The sequence below is a fragment of the Engraulis encrasicolus genome, chromosome 8 (genome assembly GCF_034702125.1).
Source record: "Engraulis encrasicolus isolate BLACKSEA-1 chromosome 8, IST_EnEncr_1.0, whole genome shotgun sequence".
Lineage (NCBI taxonomy): Eukaryota > Metazoa > Chordata > Actinopteri > Clupeiformes > Engraulidae > Engraulis > Engraulis encrasicolus.
The window spans coordinates 15,853,391-15,877,899 of NC_085864.1; the positions used below are offsets into that span (position 1 = coordinate 15,853,391).

General features: G+C 46.7%; 1 protein-coding gene across 1 annotated transcript in view; it reads left to right on the forward strand.

The window, feature by feature from the left end:
- rpa1 (replication protein A1) overlaps positions 1-17,223 on the forward strand; it is a 62,621-nt gene extending 45,398 nt beyond the window's left edge. Inside the window, exons 16-17 of the mRNA XM_063205053.1 lie at positions 705-791; positions 15,574-17,223. Of these exons, the coding sequence (XP_063061123.1) occupies positions 705-791; positions 15,574-15,681 (195 nt within the window). The 3' untranslated portion in view covers positions 15,682-17,223. The remainder of the gene's footprint in view (positions 1-704; positions 792-15,573) is intronic.
- The last annotated feature ends 7,286 nt before the right edge of the window (positions 17,224-24,509 follow it).

Below are 24,509 nucleotides of genomic sequence, written 5' to 3' on the forward strand. Positions count from 1 at the left end.
GTAGAAATGAAAGTCTCCACAGTCCACACAAACAGTTGTCTGATGATGCCATTGTGCATGGAATTAATGTTGTGCGCAAAGCTAGTGGTCATTGTGAAGATAGGCTACCTCACTGTTTTTGGCCATGTGGCTGTGACGCAGATGTAAACAAATCCGTTTCGCCTGTAACAATGGCAACGCAAAGGCCTGCGTTACTCGATTTTCGCACTCTGGAACCCATTATTCAAAAAACTCGTTTGTGCCACGTTTCTGGTGGGTTTCATATGGTTAACCCAGGGGAACGTTGTCACTGGCATAGAAAATCGTTCCCATGTAGCTGGCCCCTTAGACTCCCCTCTTCTTTTTGAAGTTTTTTTTTAAGGTGCACTGTGCTTTTAATCATATGGGCTGTGGAAAAGATTGGCAGGAAAGGAGTTTGAACGGTTCGAGCCAAACTCAAACCCGGGTCCCTCCAAATAGAATGAGCACCATCAGAGGTGACCACACCAGTTTCAGGGAGTTCGTTGAACATTGAAACAGGCCAGACCTTTCAAAAAAAAAAAACTAACAAAAGAATACAAAATGTCTCAACACACACACACATTTACTCTTGTAGACCACCAGACACACACTTGCACAGACTCAACCAAAACAACCACTGCCACTGTTCTCCAAGTTGTGCACTTACGTTCTCTATTGTTTCTGTTTTTTGTCTGTTGGCACAGAATGAGGCGGCTTTTGATGAGATCTTCCAGCAAGCCAACTTCAACACTTTTGTTCTCCGCAACAGAGTGAAGCTGGAGACGTACAATGTAAGTCGAAGGATGTAATTGGAGATGATTATTTGACGACAACTCTTTGGGGAGAAGTGGAAATTGTACTCGCCCCTTTATTGAGTTTTTTTTCTTTCCCATTTCAACAGCACAAAAAGCCTGCAATGTTTTTTTTTTTCCTGTATCGAGTTGGTTTGTTCTTGGTGTTTCTGCCTGTTGTGGAAAAACCTCATTTATGTCTATTCATTCGAACAATAATTTGAGGAAAAAATGGAGGCAAAAGAAAAAAGGAAACCTGCCAGACTGTCTTCAGATGCGAACAAAGGTAGGGTATTTCCTTCTGCCAAGCGTTGTTGTATGTTTGATTTGGGCAGAACGGCGCCATCAAAATTACCTCGTTTTCCTCTTTTCAATCCACTTTCAATGGCTTGCCTCAGACTACCTCCGGAGCTCCGCTCAACGAAAAAAAGAGGCCTGATTTGTAGCATGTAGGGCTACCTCTGAAATGAAAAGGTGCCGTGTGCTCGCATCAGTACAGCTGCACCTTCAATTTCTTTCTCACAGACACACGCACACGTGCATACACACACACACGCTCGCACACTCAAGGCTCACATACGCACATACAGCACACCACACCCCCTCGGCACTCTGTAACGATTTTAACTGCAAATACTAGCCAGCAAAAAAATACAAATACAAATAGGGAATACAATTTCGGACCTTGTTGTGTAGGACTTTGGGGAATGGCTAATGTTTCTAGCCAGGCTGTGCCCTCCTAGTGACGCTTTTTAGTTGCAACTAGTCAGGTCAAGAGCATTGCAAGTACCGGTACTTTCGGAGTTCCCGAAAATACGGGAACTCCTCCAACTTTGTCAGTAAGCAAACGGCCATAAGCAAACCAAGGGAGACGGGTCAACCATGCCATTTGGGAAATGATAATTGTTATGCTCTTGGTCAGACCAAGTCTCGAAGAGATTTGAACATCGATGATAATCAGGCTAAATGTATCTGGGCTTGACCACAATTTTGGAAAGTGTATCAGGGTGTTGTAAAATGTCATTTGTATGAATTGCAATACTGTGAGGTACAGTTGCTTGCATCAGAATGGTCCATAATTGCCCATACCAACCGATTTATGTGCAATGCTGAAATTCCAATGTATATTATAAGGTCAGGGGGAAACGAAGGGATATTAAACATTTGAAAACGTTCAAGCCTAGAATGTAGAAGACAAAAAAAACTTGTTGGGAGATCACTGATTGACTTCTATTGTGATGTGCTACAGTTCCAAGTATAGATTGTAATTACGTTAGTCATGCAGTTAGGATCAAACACAACGTCCATGTTTTTCAAAAAAACGTGCACAGTCTTGGCTAAGTGGTGTCCAAACTTTTTCTGCTGGGACCCGCTTTTGAACCTAAGTGCCTTTGATTGGGCACGTCTCATCACTCTAGCCTTGTAAGCTGCGCAGAACTACAGGTCGGGCAAGAGCCAGGCAAACATCACTCCATTAAAGTATGATAATATGTAAATTAAATCAAGTGCGATCCTCCTGTAGTACCACCACATAAGGGTTCGGACCCCCAGGTTGGCAACCGCTGTCTTGGCGTATGTGGAGCGAAGGAATAAAGAGGTTTGTTTGGCTGACTCTGAACTCACTTGGAGAAAAATCAGTTGTCGAAAACCGTGTCAATGGAAGTAGGATGAAAAAGAGGGAGGGAGCAGAGAGGGGAAAAATAGAACAGCACTTAAAATCGGGGTCATAAGACATGCATGGGTGACTTATCAGAGTGTATCAGGTATTTATAAAGAGCCTGATGCCTGGCAAAAGAGAGAACATCTGTTCACTCATAATGTTTTGGACTCCTTTCAAGATTTTCTCTTTTTTCCCCCACCCCTTTTTCCTTCTTTTTTCCTCCCCCTTGACTATCACACAGTCTCACGGCAGCAGACTAAAAGGTGTTTGAGTGCTGAGTTTTCATTGGGTCAAATAATCCCCAGCAGTTTTCTTACGAAGACGGCATCATCAAAGTGGGACTTTGAGAGTTCTTAGGAAAAAAAAGAGTGAAAAATCAACCGCTATGCCTGTTCGAGTTAATATCAGGCATTGATGGTGTTGTGATCACCTATCACCCACCCCTGTTCTCGGGACCAAGTCAACTGTTGTCATGTTTTCTCAAAATCGAATGTCAACACAACACACAACACTGCAAGCGAAGCGAGCGAGCAAGTGTGTTGACGTTAATGACAGGTTTGCGTTATTACACCGCACACCGGCACTGCGCTTGATGATGAGGTTTAAATTAGCCTCTGGGAAATTATTGCCGGTCTCCACAACTCAATTTGGGGCGGCAGCACAGACTCCCATCAGCCATCAGAGGTGCCGCCTCCTACTCCGCCAGCCCGCCTGCACGCCACAGACGCTGCTGAGTGCCTCTGATGTGCCCAGGCCCGGCTAATGCAATCACCACGGCAACCAAGAACTGTCGTCAGCGAAAACATCCAGGGGTGACTTTGCACCTTCCCCTCTGAGAGAGAGACAGGCAGAGGGAGAGAGAGAGAGAGAGACACAGTGACAGAGAGGCTTGTAAGTTTAATTGCATAATTATGTTTTTTTTTAACCTTTGCATTTTATTATGACTGATCAGACGTTCCATCATCTATGTGTGCATTCTTGCCATTCAAATATTTTGAGAACATACTTTTTAAACCTATATAAAATGTATTTGGAGAGAGAGGTTAGTTTGAATGGGGTAGGTAGGTGGGTGGTGGGTAGGTAGGTGGATTAGGCGGTTGGATGGCCCCGCAAGCGGTTGTCACAATAAACCACTTGTCCTTGTTCTCCCCGTCTTCCTCCAAACAAACATGTAGAGGTTGGATCACAATAAAGAAAGCGGACCTTGTCCATATTTTCTCTCGGCTCTATCTTCTCTCTCTCTCTCTCTCTCTCTCTCTCTCTCTCTCTCTCTCTCTCTCGCTCGCTCGCTCGCTCGCTCGCTCATATGTACAATTCACACTCTTTTCTAGACCTTGTGGACAGGGTCACATTTTAAGATGTACATTCATTCCCTTCTCTAATACTCATTTGTTTGCTTGAGCCATCGTTCCAACTTGCTCCCTCTTTCTCTCTCTCTCTCTCTCTCTCTCTCTCTCTCTCTCTCTCTCTCTCTCACACTCACACTCACACTCACACTCACACTCACACTCACACTCACACTCACACTCACACTCACACACACACACACACACACACACACACTTCTCTCTCTGCCTCATTCTTTCCTCTGCCTGCTTCAAAGCTATCTCGATTGGGTTTGTGTCTCCCCCACCCCAACCCCCACCCCCTTTTTTTTCTGCCTGTCTTGTAATAATCTGTATGTGTTGTAAGGCTGGGATTGTATAGCGGACGAGGCAGTACCGAAAAGAAAATGAGGACAGCTCGAACACAAAACCATTTTCAGGCTTCCCGAGGAAGACAACCTCTTCCCATCCAGTCCTCACAAATAAAAAATAAGGAAGCAGGCAGACAGGGAGTGAGTGAGCAAGGGAGGAGGTGGAGAGGAAGAGGGGGGCAGGGGGCAGACAGAAGTGTTGTGGATTTGCATAGCAAACGGTCCTCTGATTCCCAGCGCTTTTGCCCACATAAATCCTGGCATTTTTGGCAAGATATGACCAACACTAATCGCTTGACAAACTCTGTCACAGTTGGTTAGGAGAGCTGTTTTTCCTCCTTCTCTCTCCCTCTCCCTCCCTCCCCTCCATCCCTCTACCCCCGCCTCTCTTCTTTAACCCCCTTGTACACACACACACGCACACAGATGCACACATGTACCCACAGATGCACACAGTTACCCATGCACGCACACACATGCACACAACACGCACAGTGCAGTGCACACACATACTCATGCGCATGTACACACAAGTGCAAACACAGTGCTGTGTACACACGTACTTATGCGCATGTACACACTTGTACAAACACATACCACATCTACACAAGTAGACGCGCATGCATCGTCGTGGGTGGTGTAGGAGAGAGGGATGGGGAGGGAGGTGTGAAGGCACCCCGGGACCCATGCACAGAGTGTTGGGGGGCGGCTGTGACATTCTGAGTCAGACGTCAGGCAGCAAGGAGCTCGCGCTCCGATTGCCTCGCTTCCCTCCCCTCCCCTGCCCTCCACTTCTCCTCTTCAGCCTGCTTGCCTCCCTTCTCTCCTTGTCTCTTTGTATTGCTCCTCTCTTTTCCTCTCCTCTCCTATCGGCTTCCCTTCTTGCCCCTCCACTTTCCTCTTAAAGCAAAACGTCAGAAAGTTTCAAATTTACTATATTTTCCTTGGTACATGTTCCCCAAAATCGATTTCTCACCTTGTGTACATGTGTCAGCCCGAAATAGTAACACACACGAATTTGAAATTCAAGTTACCGCTCTGGCTCTCCCTCCCCGGGCGCCGCCATTTTCACTCAGGCAACAGGGCCATGACGTAAGAAAGAAAACGCGGAAGTGAAGGTTCACTCACTGGTGGACACGTTCTATTGCAGCTAGATGGCGCTCGCAGCCAAATGAATGGGTGTCAATGGTGCTGTATTCGCTTTTCACTTGCCCGCGTTCGCCCCCCGGTGGGCACCCTTCCGGAACTGCAAAGCTTATTGGCTACAGGGAATGATGCTTCTCATCTTGTAATTTCTCTGGTGACCCCCACTTGACCCCATGGATTTGACCGCTCGTGCGGAAGACCCCTTCACTTGACAGCTTGTTTATTTACAGAAATGGAAAGCAGCGACTTTATAGCAAATAGCGAACTGTATTGTTCTGACTCGGACCCGGAGATAGCTGACTGAGGATATGTATTAAACAAGACAGGATCCTCGTACGCTATGGACAGTTTGGACGTTCGCCTTGGATGAGATAAGGTAGGCAACTTTGGTTGTTTACCGTTTACTGTGAAGGAATCAGACTTATCACTGTGACTGTGGACCTTCAAAATAGCAATCGCTGGGAAAACTCTTGTGAACAAACTGGTTGCCTACGTTACGTTCAAACATTATCAAATGTAGGCCTATTGTCAGTCTGTCATAATCTGACATATCTTGTGCAGTAGATGGGCTTTTCCTAGCTTGTTAGCGAAACTCCGGTGATGGCTTTGCATGCTCTCAAATAATGACAAAGCTTGTGGGGAGCAGGATATTTTTTTTCCTCGAAAGAAAATGTTGCAAACTTGCATGTTGCGATGTGTTGCAAACTTACGATGGCACTGTAACGTGCTCCTGAAATGTCAGTGACTGGCAAATTATAGGCTAGTTGCCTACAGCCAAAATGAAGTCACTGGTCACAGACAAGTATTTTAACCTAGTAGTAGCATAATTATATTAATTATTTGTGAAATTGGGCTCTGGAAGTCGTGTCATGAATTATCTGAGCGTGGCACGTTGATGCAATGCCGTCCGTGCATTTAGTCATAAGGACAAAGCATCATCTTACCATCAGAGTTGGCTAACCTAGGCTATGCCATAATTCATAGACTAGCCTAATTATGCTCTAGTAGTTGCTAGAGGATGGGATCGGCGTAAACCACTGGCGAGCATATTTATAATGGTAACTGAGTGTTGTTCTTTCCCCTAATAACAACCCTCGTGAAAGAGTTCATTTCTTCCCAAAACCCCTCCATTGAAGCTTGCCGACACGGCACGTTTTTGTGTAAGCTTAGTTGTTAGAATTTGTGTAGGCCTAGTTTTGGAAACAGTCTCGGTCATGAGACCAGAGGTTGCGGTAAATAAATTGGTAACAGAACAAAGTTTGCCTTGTGCTTGTCATGAGCTTTTCGTGTGCGTCTAAAAGACTGCACGTTGTTATGTTGCGTATCAACTTCATTTCAGTGAGAATGAAGTGGGGTAGTTTTCGCTTCGTTGGACAACGCAGCATCTGTAAATGATGCGCCACAACGTCCATATTTTCAGACTGTACGAGTACCCAGACTTCTGCAGTGGGTTGCACCAGCTGGTCATAATTTCCAACGTGAGCGTAAATTGTGCCTATGTTCGAGCATACAGACGAGTAAAAAATAGTTGCACTTTGCATATAGTTTTAAAACTGAATGAGATGGCTGTCAGGAAGATAGAAAACAAATTTAAAACATGGGTCATAAAACCGGGATGGTGGTGATCCCATCTCGGAATGGCATTGTAAATCGCCCGTATCTTGGTCAGAAAGAGACAGTTTAACCCCCCTTTTTAGCGACAGGATAAGCACAAGGAAACGCAGGTTGGTAGACTGCTGCAAATCGTGTAATGTATGCTGGTGTGTTGAAATGTTGCTGGTTAGCCAGCAGACTTGACAGACGGCGTGAAGCCAAATTGTTGGACATAGTGTAGGGCTATGTTTCACAAACATAACTCCAGAATTGTTACGACTGCTTTATTCGGACTGCCTTTGTGTCGCTAAATATTTGACTGCTTACTGCCGTGACAACAAGGCCTACCAGCGTGCAGAAGTTAGGGGGGGAAAGTCACAACATTCATAGCATAGGCCTGCAAACCAGCAATGGGCTGCAATTTATTATAAAGTTGATATTAGGATTCATATCAGAGGATAAATTATGTTGGACTGTTTCGTTGCCCTCTCATTTGGGTTTTGCTGTGAACAAATGAATGACCGCTGTCCTTGGTGCTAGTGCGTTGTGACAGCGCTGCGTCTTCACCCAAATCATTCCCTAGCCTTCCGCCACTGTTCTAGAACTAAGTAGAATGATCCGCTGCACAAATACAATTTTCTTTCTGACGTAATATTCTGCTGAAAATGGCTGCGCCCATGGCTAGTTGTAAAAAAAAATATGGGAGTGCAAGGCTACGGGTTAAAAATGTAAAAAAGATGAGAAATCGATTTTTTGGGACATGTGTCATCATAAATAGGAAAATTGAAAATTTCCGACGTTTTCCTTTAACCCCTCCTGTGTTCTCCCCTCCACTTCCCTCTCCTGCTCCCCTCCCCTCCTCCGACTCATCCTCTTCCCTCTGCTTCTCCACTTCCCACTCGACCCCTCCTGCTTTCCTTTCCTCTCATTCTCTCCTCCCTCCCCCATCTTCTCCCCTCCCCACCCCTATGCTTCACTGTTCCTATTCCTTTCCCAACAACAGACCTACAGTATATGCTGTCTACTACCCTCCCAACCTCTTTTCCCTGTCCTACCCTCCCCATCTCCATGCCCATCCCTCACATCTCCTCTCCTCTTCTACTCTGCCTTTCCTCTTCTCCTCCTCCTCCTCCTGCTCCTGCTCTTGCTCCTTCATGCATCCTAAAGGAGCAATGCCCTCATGCACAGCGGGTAGAGCTGTGAAGAGTGCATGTGCGTTATTTTGGACGTTTTGTCTGGGTCATAGAATACTGTAAGAATGACCAACTTAGTAGTTTGGGGGTGGTTGACTCTTCTTTTCCTCTTCTCTCCTCTCTCCTTCGCTCCGCTGTTCTCTGGGAACTCTCCTTTCCCCTCTCCTCCTCTGCTCCAGTCTTCCTCTCTTCTCCTCTCCTCCTCTGCTCCAGTCTTCCTCTCCTCTCTTCTCCTCCTCTGCTCCAGTCTTCCTCTCCTCTCCTCTCCTCCTCTGCTCCAGTCTTCCTCTCTTCTCTCCTCTCCTCCTCTGCTCCAGTCTTCCTCTCCTCTCCTCCTCTGCTCCAGTCTTCCTCTCCTCTCCTCCTCTGCTCCAGTCTTCCTCTCCTCTCCTCCTCTGCTCCAGTCTTCCTCTCTTCTCCTCCTCTGCTCCAGTCTTCCTCTCTTCTCCTCCTCTGCTCCAGTCTTCCTCTCCTCTCTTCTCCTCCTCTGCTCTAGTCTTCCTCTCCTTTACTCTCCTCCTCTGCTCCAGTCTTCCTCTCTTCTCTCCTCTCCTCTCCTCCTCTGCTCCAGTCTTCCTCTCCTCTCCTCCTCTGCTCCAGTCTTCCTCTCCTCTCCTCTCCTCCTCTGCTCCAGTCTTCCTCTCCTTTCCTCTCCTCCTCTGCTCCAGTCTTCCTCTCTTCTCTCCTCTCCTCTCCTATCCTCCTCTGTTCCAGTCTTCCTCTCCTCTCCTCCTCTGCTCCAGTCTTCCTCTCCTCTCCTCTCCTCCTCTGCTCCAGTCTTCCTCTCCTCTCCTCTCCTCCTCTGCTCCAGTCTTCCTCTCCTCTCCAGTTTTCTCTCTGCTCCAGTCTTCCTCTCCTCTCCTCCTCTGCTCCAGTTTTCCTATCCTCTCCTCCTCTGCTCCAGTCTTCCTCTCCTCCTCTGCTCCAGTCTTCCTTTGCTCCAGTCTTCCTCTCCTCTCCTCTCCTCCTCTGCTCCAGTCTTCCTCTCTTCTCTCCTCTGAGGGCAGTCCTGTGCTCTGTGCTGCAGCCAAGTCATCAACAAACGGGCAGATTTGCTTGGGGACGAGCCTCACAGCTTGGGCGCCTCTCCATGCTTAAACACCCTGTGACACACACACACACACACACACACACACACACACACACACACACACACACACACACACACACACACACACACACACACACACACACACACACACACACACACAGCTCCATGCTTAAACACCCTGTGTCCCACACACACACGCACACACACACACACACGCACACACACACACACACAGCTCCATGCCTAAACACCCTGTGTGTCTTTCTCTCATGCACACACACACAGCGCCATGCTTAAGCACCCGGCTCACACACACTCCCATAGATTGCCAAAACCCTTAGAAACCCCAAAACCACACACAGTCTCCATCGGGCAGATGAGTGCAGTGCCAAAGCTCCACTAAGCCCACTAGCTGCATTCACCGTTCGATCTTTTGGCGCTTTACTGTAGGCCTTGTTGGACATGCCCCCATCATTGACCACAACTCTTCACTCTGAAGCAGTGTAGTGTATGCACCGTATGCTTAGTGACGCACACGCACTCGAAACAATCACCCTCATATACACACACACACGCTGGCTTGCACTCACATTAGCTCTAGCACTCAGCTTTGTGTATTTTTACCCACTTAAAAAGAATACTTGGAAAGTGTAGTATGAGAAGCGAGTGATTCAGACATTGAGTTGAAATGGCGGATGATATTGCTCCCTCCATATTGGCATTTCTGCTTCGTCCAAATGCCATGCTGTGCACTTATGAGTGTGGTATTTGTTGATACTGTTGGTTGTTCTAAGACACAGTGCTTTATAAGTGCGTGGCAGGACTGAGTGTTTGTGCTCGTGTGAGACAGAAAGTGCTAGGGGTGTGCAGAAAAATCGACAATGCATCGCGTTTTCATGATCTACTGCAGCGATCTATGGCAATATATTGTGGTACTTAATTTCACAAAGCACTACATCGATTATTGACGGTCGATTATTTAATAATAGTAAAATTTAATTTGCCACTGGTTTATTTTGCTCAGTAGACAATCTCTGTTGTGACTAATCTCTCCCAGATGCTAAATTGATTAATACAATGAATTTACTTATGAATGCTACATAGCAACTGATAAATAAGCTGTTTTTACACATTTACTGAAGTAAATATTATAATGCATCACCATAGTACATGAATCGCAATGCATCATGATGGAATCACATCGTTGCATGCGCATCGCGATGCACATTGGATCGTGAACCCTTTGCCAATACCCACCCCTAGGCAGTGCTGAGTGGATCCTATAAGTGGCCGACTGGCCTCATAGTTTCCATGTCTGCGAGAGTGCTAAGCACATTAAGACCACAGGGCAGGAGAGGAGAGGAGAATGGAGCTATACTGAGCTGAGCATCCCTGATGGCCCCACGCACTTAGTCATATATACAGTACACGCAGCTGCCAAGACTGTAGGTAGACAAGAAAGATATTCTCTTCACTATCTGCTACGTCACTAAGAAAGGACTCTAATTCTAAGTGAGAAGGTGAGTCACCGAAGCATCTCTGATAGGGAAGATTCATCTATTGTACTTTTACTTTACCAAACTAGCATTTCGACATTAACATGTCTTAATCTAGTGTTTCTCAACGGGGGCGCTACAGCCCCCCAGGGGATGTTGAAGAGCCCTAGGGGGGCGTTGAGAAGTTTACAGCTGAGTGCGGGCGGGGCTTAGTTCCCATTGGGGATAACATTTCAAGCCACTGTAAACATGTTTAATGTGTGTTTTTTTACATTATATTACATTACGGTTTCATCTAAAGTGACTTGTGGCTGAGGACATGGGCAACAACATACAACGTGTGTGGAGAAAGCAGACTAGCAACTATGTTACTCTCCAGTTGCATTTTTAAGTGACTTGGATGGCTTAGTAGGGATGGAGTTGTGGGGTATTTTTAACAATCCAACATGATGGGTATACCGCTTATCTCAGCTTGTCTTGTAACGATTCAACATCTGGATTTTTTTTTTATTATTATTATTCTTTTTAAATATTCAGTGAGCTATGGGATTGAGCAGTATGTGAGTGCAAGTCTGCATGGCTGCTTAATAAATCTAATAAATTATGAATAGTGTTACAAGCCAACCAAATGTTATCGGTTTACTAAGCAGACATGGATCCGTGTGTAGTTTTTTTTTTTTCAAAACGAGGAAGACATCTACCATAATAAATCATATTCATGATTCTGCATACTGTTATCTCGATCGTCAGGGTGCATCAAATGACAGGTGGCTGAGTAGGTCTGCACACGTGCCGTTGTGTGTGTGCTGTGATTGTATAATGTGTGTTTTTATCATTCTGCCGATGCCACGGGCTCTTTCCCCCCCTCTTTGTTCCGGTTGAGTTGTAACCTTCATTGCTTACAGCTGACTCCATCATCTTCGCCATTAAAATGCCAGCCGTGTTCGCGGTTTAGCATTTCATGATGGTATTCAACATTATTCCTGTTTGATTTGGGAGCTGGCTCAGCACTTGCGGCGTACTACTTTTTCTATTAAAAATTATGTACCGAGGGAGAGGGCAAGTACGGTTTACTCTGACCTCGCACACGCACACACTCAGGCACACGGACAATGTGTCTCTCTCTCTCTCTCTCTCTCTCTCTCTCTCTCTCTCTCTCTCTCTCCCTCTCCCTCTCCCTCTCCCTCTCCCTCTCTCTCTCTCTCTCTCTCTCTCTCTCTCTCTCTCTCTCTCTCTCTCTCTCTCTCTCTCTCTCTCTCTCTCTCTCTCTCTCTCTCTCTCTAACACACACAGACACACGTACGGTTTCTTGCTGTCTTTCTATCAGACACACACACTTGCACACACACACACCTTAGAATTGAAGCCCTGACCTTTGGGGCCACTGATGGCCTTGTCTAACAGTCGGAGCCCATAATGTCATACAGACATTACACCATAACTCAGCTCCCAGACAATAACGCCGGATAGTTTTGATAAGAAGCCCTAGCAGGCACGCTCACACCCACACACTCTCTTGCACGCACGCACGCAGACACACACACACGCGCACACACACCACAAAGCTGTCAGGATACTGTGAGCTCCTCTGACTAACAGGGTTCTTCTGTGGCCAGCCTCACCCACCCCACCCCACCCCACTCCACCTCCAGCCCAACCCACCCGCCCTTATTCCACTGTGGCGTCAGGTTGCTGAGAAGTTGAAGGCCTTCTTAAATTGCTGACGTTAACCGTTTTCTTCCCAAAGCAGCAGCGAAGGAAGGGGGAAAAAACGAAGAGAGGGGTGAGAAAAGAAAGGTATAGGTCTAGGTTGTGATCTGCTGACATCACCATATCTGCTTGTGGGGGAAGGATTGTGGAGGCTTTAAATGAGGAAGCTAGCTCACCTCGGAGGCTCTCTGGCTGCTCCATGTCTGCTCCTCTCCTCTCCTAGCTAGCTCATCTCAGAGGCCTCCTCTCCTCTCCTCTCCTCTCCTCTCCTCTCCTCTCCCCAGTTACACCTAGACAGCGTTGAGGTAACCGACGGGCTAGATTTTAGAATCTCTGGTAGCACTTTATAATAACCTTCCGCTATAAATGGTTAATATTAACTATTGATCCCTTAAATTTTATCAATCATTTAACCATTTGTTATCATTTAACTTAACCATTAAGTAACATGAAGTAATAATTTATTATTATCTAGAAGTGAGTACCAGTAATTCATTTTTAATGTGTGATTAAATATGATTTTGTAGTTGCGCAATACACCATGAAGTAACTAGTTTTAAAGGGTGTTTATCATATTGTAGTCATTAGTTATCTATAAATGATTAATGTTTTACAGTGATTAACTACTGGTACATTGCAGTATATTGTGTAAGTAAGACATTTAGTAACCGTTAAATGCCTATTTTAAATGATTAATAAATGTACAGTTTGTTTATTTTTTTATATATCGTCTTTTCTTACACTGTGGCGTGATTTCTACCTCGTACCCTCGTTACGTGAGAAGAAAGACATTCCAACTTCTACACAGTGAGTGGTGTATAATGGTGTTAATTGCCCAGACTAGTGTACAGTTGGCCGCGCTGTCTGCCTGCTGTACCATATGGATTATAATTATAAACCAGCACACCTCCCCCCCTTGTCTGAGGCAAACTGTGTTTGTGCTCGTTCGCTCTCTCTCTCTCTCGCTCTCGCTCTCGCTCTCGCTCTCGCTCTCGCTCTCGCTCTCGCTCTCGCTCTCGCTCTCTCTCTGGAGAGAGCAGTTGGGGCCTTTTGCTGAGCAAAGCCAGGGTATCAAGACTGGGTCCCACAACGCCACGTACTGCAGACACCCTGCCGAGCGCCGAGAAGTGGGTTTTTGGGTTAAGCTAGCTAGGAGTTACCACGAGGCACTTTTTGCACACGGAGATATTAATCTTCTCTTCTCTCTTTCATCCCGCTTTCCGGTGCCATTATCATCCTCTATCCAAGTTTATCTCTCCGTCTCTCGCTCTCTCGTGTACTTGCTCTCTTTCTCTCTCTCTCTCTCTCTCTCTCTCTCTCTCTCTCTCTCTCTCTCTCTCTCTCTCCCTCCAGAAAATGAGTCCCACTCCTGTCCGGCATTACAGGAGCCCCAGTCTGCCCCTGAGTGAGGCTTAGTAACTGAAGAACATGGATGCTAATGCCAATGCTGTGGGGCTTAAGCAGCACAGGGAGTCTAGGAAAGACTCCTACGCACACACACACACACACACCACGAGACATCTTCTCCCTCCTTCCAGCACCCTCTGTGTCTCCGATCTGCCCCACTCTCCCCGCCCCTCTCCTCTTCTCCCTCTCTTCTTGTCTCCCCTCCCTCTCACCCACACCCTTTCTCTCCTCCTCTGCCTCTTCTCTCTTCCTTCCCCCTTTTCTTCTGGTGTCCTCTCATCCTTTCCCCCTGTCCTCCTCCCCTCTCCTCTTTCCACCCTATTCTCTCCTCCTTTCCCCTTCTGGTGTCCTCTCATCCTTTCCCCCTGTCCCCCTCCCCTCTCCTCTTTCCACCCTATTCTCTCCTCCTTTCCCCTTCTGGTTTCCGCTCATCCTTTCCCCCTGTCCTCCTCCCCTCTCCTCTTTCCACCCTATTCTCTCCTCCTTTCCCCTCCTGGTGTCCTCTCATCCTTTCCCCCCATCTTCTCTACTCCCCTCATCCTTACCCCTCTCCACTCCTTCCATCCATTCCCCTTTTCAGCTCTTCTTTTTTTAACAGTATGCTCTGTTATTCATGCTCGCCAGGCTTGCGTGGGCCTGATACTCTTGTGTGCATCTGAGGACACTCGCCCAGAGCTACGCACGTACACACACACACACACACACACACACACACACACGCACACTTTCCTGGTTCTCACGCTGAGCACACCCCAGCTGGATGGCTCTCCTTTTCGTCACCCTCAGCCCCCACCCCGAAATGCCCTCCCCCCTCTCCTCTCTTCTCCCCAGCCTCCTCTCTTCTCCCCAGCCTCCTCTCTTCTCCCAAGCCTCCTCTCTTCTTGTCTCCCCTCCTCTCCCCACCTTCCTCTCTTCTCCCTAGCCTCCTCTCCTCTCTTCTCCCTAGACTCCTCTCCTCTTTTCTCCCTAGCCTCATCTCCTCTTTTCTCCCTAGGTTCCTCTCCTCTCCCCCCCTAGCCTCCAATCTCCCCTGTGTTATTGTGTCCCTTAACGCCTACCTCCCTCTATTCCCCCTCTCCTCCCGGCTCCCTTCATACTTCCCCTCTCCTGCCACGTTTCCCTTCCTCACCAGTGACCAAGAATGGAGAGGCAGTGACTCAGGTCTCTCTCTCTCTCTCTCTCTCTCTCTCTCTCTCTCTCTCTCTCTCTCTCTCTCTCTCTCTCTCTCTCTTCCTCCCTTCCTCCACCTCTGGTGCCACTCGACTTGGCTAATGCATACTTCATTTTATTTCATTGTATTTTTTGTATATTTATTCTGCTGCCGGGTGGGTTGTGTGTCTGTTGGTGTTATAATTCCTGCCATGGGTGAGGGAAGGGAGGTGTGGGTTGGTTTGAAGTATGAGCAAGGGTGTATGTGGGGTTGGGCCGAAAGGATGGGGGTGGGGTGGGGGCGTTGGGGCGGGTGATGGGCAGTGTGTGTGTCAGCAAGGGGGGATTACCTGCCCATACATAATGCTAAGGCTGTCGCTCGGGCTCGTTCCTCTGCTCCCCAGAAATCCTCTCAGTGCAGGATTTGGAGAAACTAGAAGAATGGAAAATGACCTCTCACTATTTTCCTCCTCTTTCTCTTTCTCTCTCTACCCATTCCCTCCACCCCTCCTCTCTCTCTCTCTCTCTCTCTCTCTCTCTCTCTCTCTCTCTCTCTCTCTCTCTCTCTCTCTCTCTCTCTCTATCTCTATCTCTCTCTATCTCTCTCTTACTCTACCTGTACTCATCCCTCCTGGTCTTGCTCTCTCTCATCCCCTCTCTGCTCTCTATCCCTTCATCCAGGACGAGTCTCGTATCAAGGTGACAGTGATGGAGGCCAAGCCCGTGGACCACAAAGAGTACAGCAAGCGGCTTATCATGAATATCAGGAAACTGGCCAGCACTCAGTAGGCCAAGAAGACCACAACCGTCTCTCTCTCTCTCTCTCTCTCTCTCTCTCTCTCTCTCCGCCAAAACCCCCAGGACTTTAAGTCATAATGGCCACAGTCTTAAACTGCGCTGTTCTGCCACTACCATGTACCATTTCTACTCCACTGATATTATGTACGTGTTTGTTTTTTTTCCTTGTCTGCCGTATTTTTAGCAGTGGAGTTTGGAGTTTTTACTTGCTCTTAATTGCCAAGCTTTTTTCACCCCCTTCCTCTCGCCTGTGCTTAATTTGATGTATGTTTTGTGTTCCACTCTTATGAGTCCAGCCCCCCCAGTGCTAAGCGCTTAAAAACAAGTTGGTGGTGGTGGAGTCTGGGTTTTTTTTTGTTTTGTTATTATTATTAGAAATGTGCGCCCCGTTTTCTCCCCCCACGGCTCAGCTCAACTAGGTTCGACTCAGCTTGCCTGTGCGTGGTGTGGAGAGCAAATAGTTTACTCTTTTTGGAAACTGCTGACAGGTCTAGTTTTTTTGTGTGTGTGGCTGATGGGGAGGCGGAAAAAAGATGGAGGGATTTTAGGAGGCAGAGAGAGAGGGAGAGCGTGTAGAGGTGTGTGTGGGGGGGGGTGGGGGGTGGATGTGTGAGATTCGTGGGAGAAGGTGGGATATCTAGCTGGGAGGGGGGCAAATGTAGCCATACATTGGTCTGCTCTGTAAAACCTGGGGCTCTCTGCTGTGTGTGTGTGAGTCATCGTGTGTCTGTCTGTGTGTGTTTGAGTGTGTGTGAGTGAGTCATCGTGTGTGCGTGTGGCGTAGGCCAGCAGGCGTGTGCCTGTGTGTGTGCGTGCAAGCTTTTGTATGTGTGTATGCAACTGGGATGAGGTGGATGCTGGCAGGTGTTAGCCTAGCTGGTGGAGCTGGGGCACTAGCTCCGTCCATCCGTCCATCAGTCAGTCACCGGCCCGCCTGCCCGTCTACCTGTCTGTCTGCTCACAGCCCCCTGTGAATACCCGCTGCAGACCTGGAACGGCCTGATAAGCCCACTTATTCAACGCTGACTCTCACACATACAGACATACACTCGCATACACACACGCACACACTCTGACACACACAAAAATAAACACCCACCTGGGGCACACACACACACACACACAGACACACACACAGACACAGACACACACACACACACAGACACACACACACACACACAGACACAGACACACACAGACACACAGTCAGAACACACACATACACAAATGTCTGGACTGTGCACGCGCACAAACATACACACACACACACGCACTCCTGGGGCATAATTCATAGAGATACAAAGTCTTACTCCTGACATCAACAATAACATACACAACACGCAGGTCAGAGAAAAGCCGATTAAAAACAAAAGGTGACTATTATCTCGGCAGAGTGATGTACACTTTATTTATGTAGATAGTCTTCTGTTTTGGGTTTTTATTTTTTCATGTTTTCTTTTTTTTTTGTCTTTTTCAGTACATCACCAAACATGTTGAATGAAAATAACAATAAATAAAGTTGTTTAAATGTCATTGTGTGTTATCGATTGATTGATCTTCCGTGGCCTCTATTACTTAGTGTTTTTTCACACAAGACACAGGTGCTCTAGTCTAGTCTAGTCTAGTCTGGCACTTGTTCTGTGTGCACATCATGTGAGCTGATGGATTTCTCAACCCTGATGTCTGTGTTCATGTCAGAAGATTGAAGCGTGCGTGTGTGTGTGTGAGAGTTAGTCTGTGTGCATTGTGTATGGAAAGTAAACCCTTCAATCTCCCGAGTTTGAGCACAAACCATTGCCGCAGTTATCTACAACAACCCACACTATCTATCTACCCTCCCCCCCCCACACACACAAAGCAATTGGTCTTTCCCTTCTTTGATGCGTGCGCACGTGCCTGTCCACGTCAGTGGCTCTGTGCCAGCCGTTCTTCCTGTGATAACTGGCCAGCCCTCCATGCCCCCTCTCCCTTATTGCAGGGCAACACTCGGGATTTATTTAAGGACCTTTTGCCTCCTAAATGTACATAGTCAGTCCGGAAAGTGTGAATATATTTTCTCATTCTCTCCTACCATATCCTATCTCTTTTTCGGATTCTATATCTTGTGCATGGACTGAGTGCATCTCACTCTCTCTCTCTCACTCCCTTGCTCCATCCACTGTTGTGTATATGTGGGGGCGTTGGAACCCATCTAGCTTCAAGGATCTTGTTTTTTGTCCTCTTTTCCTCCCTGTCAGTTTTCTCTCCTCTGTCAGTGGAGGAGAGGAGAGAAGAAGAGGAGCGGGAGGAGGAGAGGTGGTGGATTTCTCCAGCTCAAGCAGACTGATGGGGTTTAGTCAGTTTGGAGGGAGGTTTTTTTTTTTTTTTTTGCGCGTGTTGTTTTGAGAGAAAAGTGTGGTGCTGGTTGAGTGGCTGTTTATGAATTCCAAGGCCCCCGTTTCTGCTGCTCGTTTCAGCGGCTGTCAATCATGCCTGCATGGAAACGGCCCCTTTGTTCTCCTGCTGACACACTGCGTGTCACTCAGCCGTAGCTCTCCTTTTCACCGCTAAAGGAAAGGGGGGGGGGGGGGAATACTTTGGAGAGGGGAGAACCTTTCCAAATGAGAGTCTGCTGCTATTCCACCATGCCATTACAGTCCAGTAGATAAATGCACATAATTGAATTTGACCTTGCCGCTATAAAAAGCGCTGCCGAGCAGTGCTCTCTTTCTCTTCTGACTCTGACCCTGGTAGATGGCTGTTTGGCTTTCACTTTAATACTGATGTGAGATGTGCCTGCTGCAGTTCCTACTTGCAAGCTGTGTCACTACATATGTAGCTTATTCATTGGGCATTTTCTCAGTCTGCAGAGTTATAGAAATACTTCAACAGGTGTAGGTCTGAGTTTAGATCTTTGAGGTACTGAACAGAAATTGGCTGCCCCAGTTTGGTACAACTGGCGTATAGCACCTATGTCTTCTGAGAAGTGGTTTCATTCCTTCTTACGAAAGTGAGAAGAGCTGAACTGGGAGTCTGTAGGAAACAAAAACACGTTTTAGCCAGTCACTGAAAAGAGATTTCGTTAAGCTGTGCTGACACCAAAAGCCAGGCTTATACGATGTACTTTCGGCTCACACAGTGGGTTTGGATGATTCAGACCTTGAGAAAGCAACTCGATTGGGTCCTCAAAAAAGCAACTAGCTAAATGGGAAATGGGAGCTGCATCCATACACATAATATATGCATGTTGGCTCCTATTCAAAACCATGCAAGCATGCTTAATGAGGGTTTTTTTTTTGGGCTGATTGTTGTCAATGACAGCCAGTCATCCTGCTGTGTTTTTATGGGGGCTATTTCTGGCTGCCCGTGTTCACCTGTGCCACAGTGAAATCTGTCCTTTGCCATTTCGTTCCAGGGACTCCCAGGAGACCCTTTCTCTCTGTCCCTGTCCCAGGGTATAGCTCTTGGAGACTGAGCTGCAGTTTTCTGTTACCCGATTCTCCTCTCCCCTTCCCTCCTCTCCTCTCATCTCCTCTCTCATCTCCCACCCACTCCCTACGGGGACCACTGAGCATTACAGATGATGTGGAAATTTGCCACCAGTCCTGTCAAGCAAGACAAAAATCTTGCCTCTACTGTATTGGGGCCCCCCAACAGCCTGCCCCGTCATGGTAAACACTAACTAAAATAGTTTAACATTGGCTACATTTACATGGCGTTTTTAAATTCGGAATTAAATAGTTTGAGTTTACTTTGAGCTTTCACTCAATTCCGAATTGTGAAGTGTTTACATGACGTTTTTCAAAGCGGAATTAACCTTTATTCAGAATTAAATTGGGTTAATTCGGAATTAAATGTAGTGAATGAGGGGCCCTGTATCTATATTTCGCCTATGGACCCAGGATCGCTAGAACCACCACTGCCACTGAGCATTACAGATGATCTGGAAATTGGCCACCCATTTTTATCACACAATTCAAAAATGGGAGCCATGCAGGCTTGCTGACTCCCGAATTGGATATGGATAAGGTTAGTGAATCTCTTTGATGGAACACTCCCAGCGCAACGAAAAAGGATTGTGTGATCTGATGATTCATTCATGGAGCTGTTTGGTCTCACAGTAATGATACACTCAAATACCTGAAAATCTCTCACATCTTCTGTGAGCTTGGTAAACACAATTGACTTGTAATCAGTGGCAGTGCAAACTTATTTTTGCCATCTCGGGGCCTAATGAAATGCTCTGCATGAAGGTAGGCATAACAAAAGGTTTAAAAGAAAACACTGATTTAGTATTATCCTAAATTTAATAAAAACTCTGCACATTTAAGTCATGGAGGCACATTCAGATGAGTCTGATTCTGTCTTTTTTTCCTTAAGTGAAACATTAAGTGGAGCTCTCTTCACTTTGGGTATTTTCAACCATCACAATCTGCTCTTTCCTCAGTGTGTAGAATCATGATCGCCATTTCTGATACCAAATTTCTCTGTCTCACACACAAATACACACACTCACACTCCCCTTCTCCAAAACCATAATACGCAGGCAGTCATACTGTGTAGGAATACTCTGGCACATGCCCAATGCATTCAAAACCCCATTCGTGTGTCAGCAAGGGCCACTGACAGCTTTGGCTGGGCCCAGAACAAAGTAATCTGGAAGAACCCTCATACAATACGTACAAAGTAAAGAAAACCCAATTGTGGGCCCCTCTCTTCCTGCGCCTGGGACAATCGACCCCCACTGTCAGCTTCCTTTTATGTCAGGCCTGAGTGGTTAAATCGTCACGCATCTGTAAGCAATAGCAGTATGAAAGCCATTCAGATAATGAACACGGGCCATATCATTCAGCGATTTTCATATTCTTAATTGGGATCAGTGGACCGGTAGTATTTCTATAGCTCATTAATGGCATGGTTGTGATTATGATAATTAAAAGTGATCCGACTGATGTAAATTTGTTTATATAATATGGAGGTTACACACATGGAAAACACAGTGGTTCTCAACGTCTGTTTTATGTATCTAAAGTTCACCAAACTTGTGTGTCTGTGTTCAATTGGCCTGTTTATGTGATATAACCCTCCAGGCAACAGTACAAAAAAATACCAAAACAAAACAATGAAAGAGGAAAATGGGAAAAACAATTAACATTTCCACAACATCAATGTCATGACGGCATAGAAAAAGAAATTAAAATGAATCTGTATCGTGGATATGAGCAGTAATAAAATGAGTATTTGCTCCTACTTGTCTTTGGCTGCCTGAAGCTCATTGCGCGGTATATGCAACAGGCCTGGTCCTGCCGGCCTTGGTGATGGATGTCTTGTTGACGGTGCAGAAGCTTGCATGAGCGATATGCCACTTAGCTTCTCCCAGGGACGCCCCGCTACTGCTTCTGTTACTGTTCGACTGGGCTGTCTGCATTCATATGCCGCCCTTCCATCCCACCCCCTCAATACACACACACACACACACACACACAGGCCTTCTGCACCAGTGGCACAAAGCACTAGCTACCCCAGTCCACTGAGTTCATTTTCACTACTTTTTTGAAAGTCAAGGTAGGTAATTTAACTTTGCACCCCCACCCCCATCCCCCTCTACTTTCATTGCTCATTGCATTTCAGTAGCTCATTCCTATGTACCACTTCGACCCGAGTTGAATTATTGTGCACGCGAGACTTTGCAGAGAGGGGCTTTCGGTGGATGAGCTGATTTTCATCGATCTAGTGATAGTATGTTGTGCAGCCAGCGTGGTGGACCCCTGGCAATGTGGCGGTGTAGTGTGGAGCAGGCAGGCAGGCAGTCGAGCAAGCTACGTAGCAGGCCTGTAGGGGGCCCTGTGGCTGGCAGCAGCTTGGCACTATGGAGACAGATGGGGAGCTCGGGTCTCTGGAGATGCCCCTGGTAATTGTTATGGATGGAAAGGGAGCGCTGTGTCTTTCTTAGGATGCATCTGCCTCATACATACGCAAGGCCCTACGTAGTACGTACCGGTACATACGGGAGTGTGCCTCTGTGACTCTGTCATGCTCTCTCTCTCTCTCTCTCTCTCTCTCTCTCTCTCTCTCTCTCTCTCTCTCTCTCCCACTCTGACTCTCTCTCCCTTCCTCCTCCCTCTCTCTCAATTTTTCTGGTATTCCTTCTCCCTCCCTCCCTCCCTCCCTGTGCGATGTGTCAATAAAGAGTAATGAACCGAGCCCACAGTTATGGTCATGGATGCCAATGAGCAAATGAGTCTTCAACTGGTGCCATGGAGTCATCTGAAAGAGCCCCCTACCCTATGTAATAGGGAGGGACCAGTAGTGGAACAATTGCACACAGTGCCTCAGTGCAAGACAATGATAGGGGCCCCTATACGGCCTGCCAAGGGCCCCCACCACCACCAATACAGGAGGTGCCTGGGGCCCTTGGGCAAATGCCCTGCTTGTCCCACTTATAGCTCCAGCCCTGGGAGGGACCCATTTCTTGGCCGCACTCTATCCCTGGGCCTGGGACAACATACCCACTTGCCCAGGCCCCAGCCTGTTTGCACGTCTGATGCCAACACAACACAACACAACATGCATGTCACAGATTGTTTTTCGGCACAAACATGAAACCTGTTGCAGCTGCCAGCTTCGTAGCGACCAACCTCCTTAATTAGCGTTGTGAAATTGCTTTGACAATCGAAATGCCTGCCAGGTGTGTGTGGGTATGCGAGAGAGGGGTAATAATTGTTGCGATAAAATATTTTTTCATTGTTTGTTATGGGGTTGTGTCGCCTCTCAAAAGTGTGTCTGATAGAATCAGTAAATACAAATGACTTTGTGACTCCAAGCCGTGTTCTCACTTTAATTGGATTTGCTCTGAGATAGTGTTTTTGTTTACCATTGTCGGAGGATGGATTAGAGATGTGTCATTTTTTTTCCTTCTGTGGTAAATTATACATCTTAGCAGTGACGCGAATCTCTTGTTATTTCCTGTGCCATTTCGAGAACTGTCAGACACAAAAAGCATTCTCAGCTCTCCCACCCCCAACCCAACCTGATTCTTAAAAAATATATATTTCTAGCAGCTGTTGTTTCTGTATCTTTCCATTTGTGTACAAGCAGACAGCGAATAAGGCACCAAACTGTGGCGAAGAAAACCTCTAAGCCTATCTAGTGATCTCGACTTGAGAGTTTGATCACAGACCATATGCTGCCAAACAGGAAGTGGCATTGTTTCTCACAGAGCCTGTACTATCACAGACATCAAAGATTATCAGAGCTGACAAAATCTACTACACGCTCCCCACAAATACTAGGGACAAAGAGTGGGGTATCTTGGACATACCTAGAGTCGCTGACAGTTTTGACACGGTCCGGGACAAAATCATCTGAGAGGGCCCCCTTCTCAATACAATGTAATGGTGGGGGCGGTTCTAGACAATGGGCCAGGGCCCCTGTAGATTTTCTCCTGGCCCCTGTTGTGGCCCCTGTGCTGAACAATGAATTAAAATATTAATTGACTTACCCCGACATGATATACATTTTTGCGTATTATATATTCATAACATTAAAAACAATATCTCTTTTGCCAATGTATGTGCCCTCCTGAAAAAACAGTGGTCCCACCTCAGCCGCCCTGCAATTATTTTTCTTGAACCTCTACTGTGTACTGGGGTCGCGTCTAACCACCCCCTCCCGCCCCATCTACTCACCACCAGAGATGTTTTAACGGTCCAATGCGTAGAATTTATCCCATCTAGGTGTCTGCCCTCCCTCACACCAACCCCATTCAGCTGAGAGAACCGGCTCCCGTTGCCGTCACGCTCCAAAAGCCAAGATTTCATCCATGACTACAGATCATATCACGGTGGAACTGTTTCAGTCAGAGCTTCTCCATCCTGTATGTCTTTTACCTACTGACATATTGGCGGATGACTATGGACCTCCATATTATGAAGGTAACATTTGAAGGCACACTTGGATTTCTTGATGGTACTTGTAAATATTAATGAAAAGGACAAGCCTATGAATGGGCAATGTAGACTACAGGCTGGATCTCAATATCTATCCTCCAGTTGGTTCCTGCTTCTTAGAGCCTGGAGACAAGACAGGGGAGGGAAGCAAGATGCCAGAGAGGCAAGGCTGCACACGGTGCTTAACCCCTTGTTTGCAGATCCTATTTTATAACCTCTCACCAAAATAGTAACAACCATGTCTTAATCGTTGCTGTCACCAGAATGGCAATGACCAAGTCATAGTGAATCACTAAAGGCACTATGTTTTGTCGTAGTAGTGTGCTGTGGGAGTTACCTTTTCAACAACGATCCCAGCGTTCCATGTAGAGTAAGCATGCATTCTTGACTTGGTGACTACCTGAGGACAGTGACTAGTTAATAATACATTTTAAAAATCTATCATTGGGACATAAGAGTTATGTCTGGCTGGCACTAACAGTAGGGGAATACTATGACGCCGGCGAACTGGGTTCGATTCCAGCTCGGTGGTGGATAGATTTTTTTTTCTTTACTCCTCTACAGTGTCAGTCTTGTCCACTAGTGGGCAACTGTTCATGTTGTGTAGCCGTCCACTGGAGCGCTGGTGGTCTCACATGGTCATCCAGAGAGGCACTAGGGATTTACATCAGTCGATTGTCAGTCTCAGCATCCCCAACAGCAACAGCATATGGACCGTCTGTGCACTCCGACAGTGTTAAGATTATACAAGATTACATACTGCATCGTTGCATTCTTTTTTTCCATTTTAGAAATCCTGAGGAGACGCAGATTCCACCTCCGTCTCTTGTATTGATATTATATCACTGATTCCTCTTTCTAGACTTAACTTGCAGTCTGTGAACAACAGTG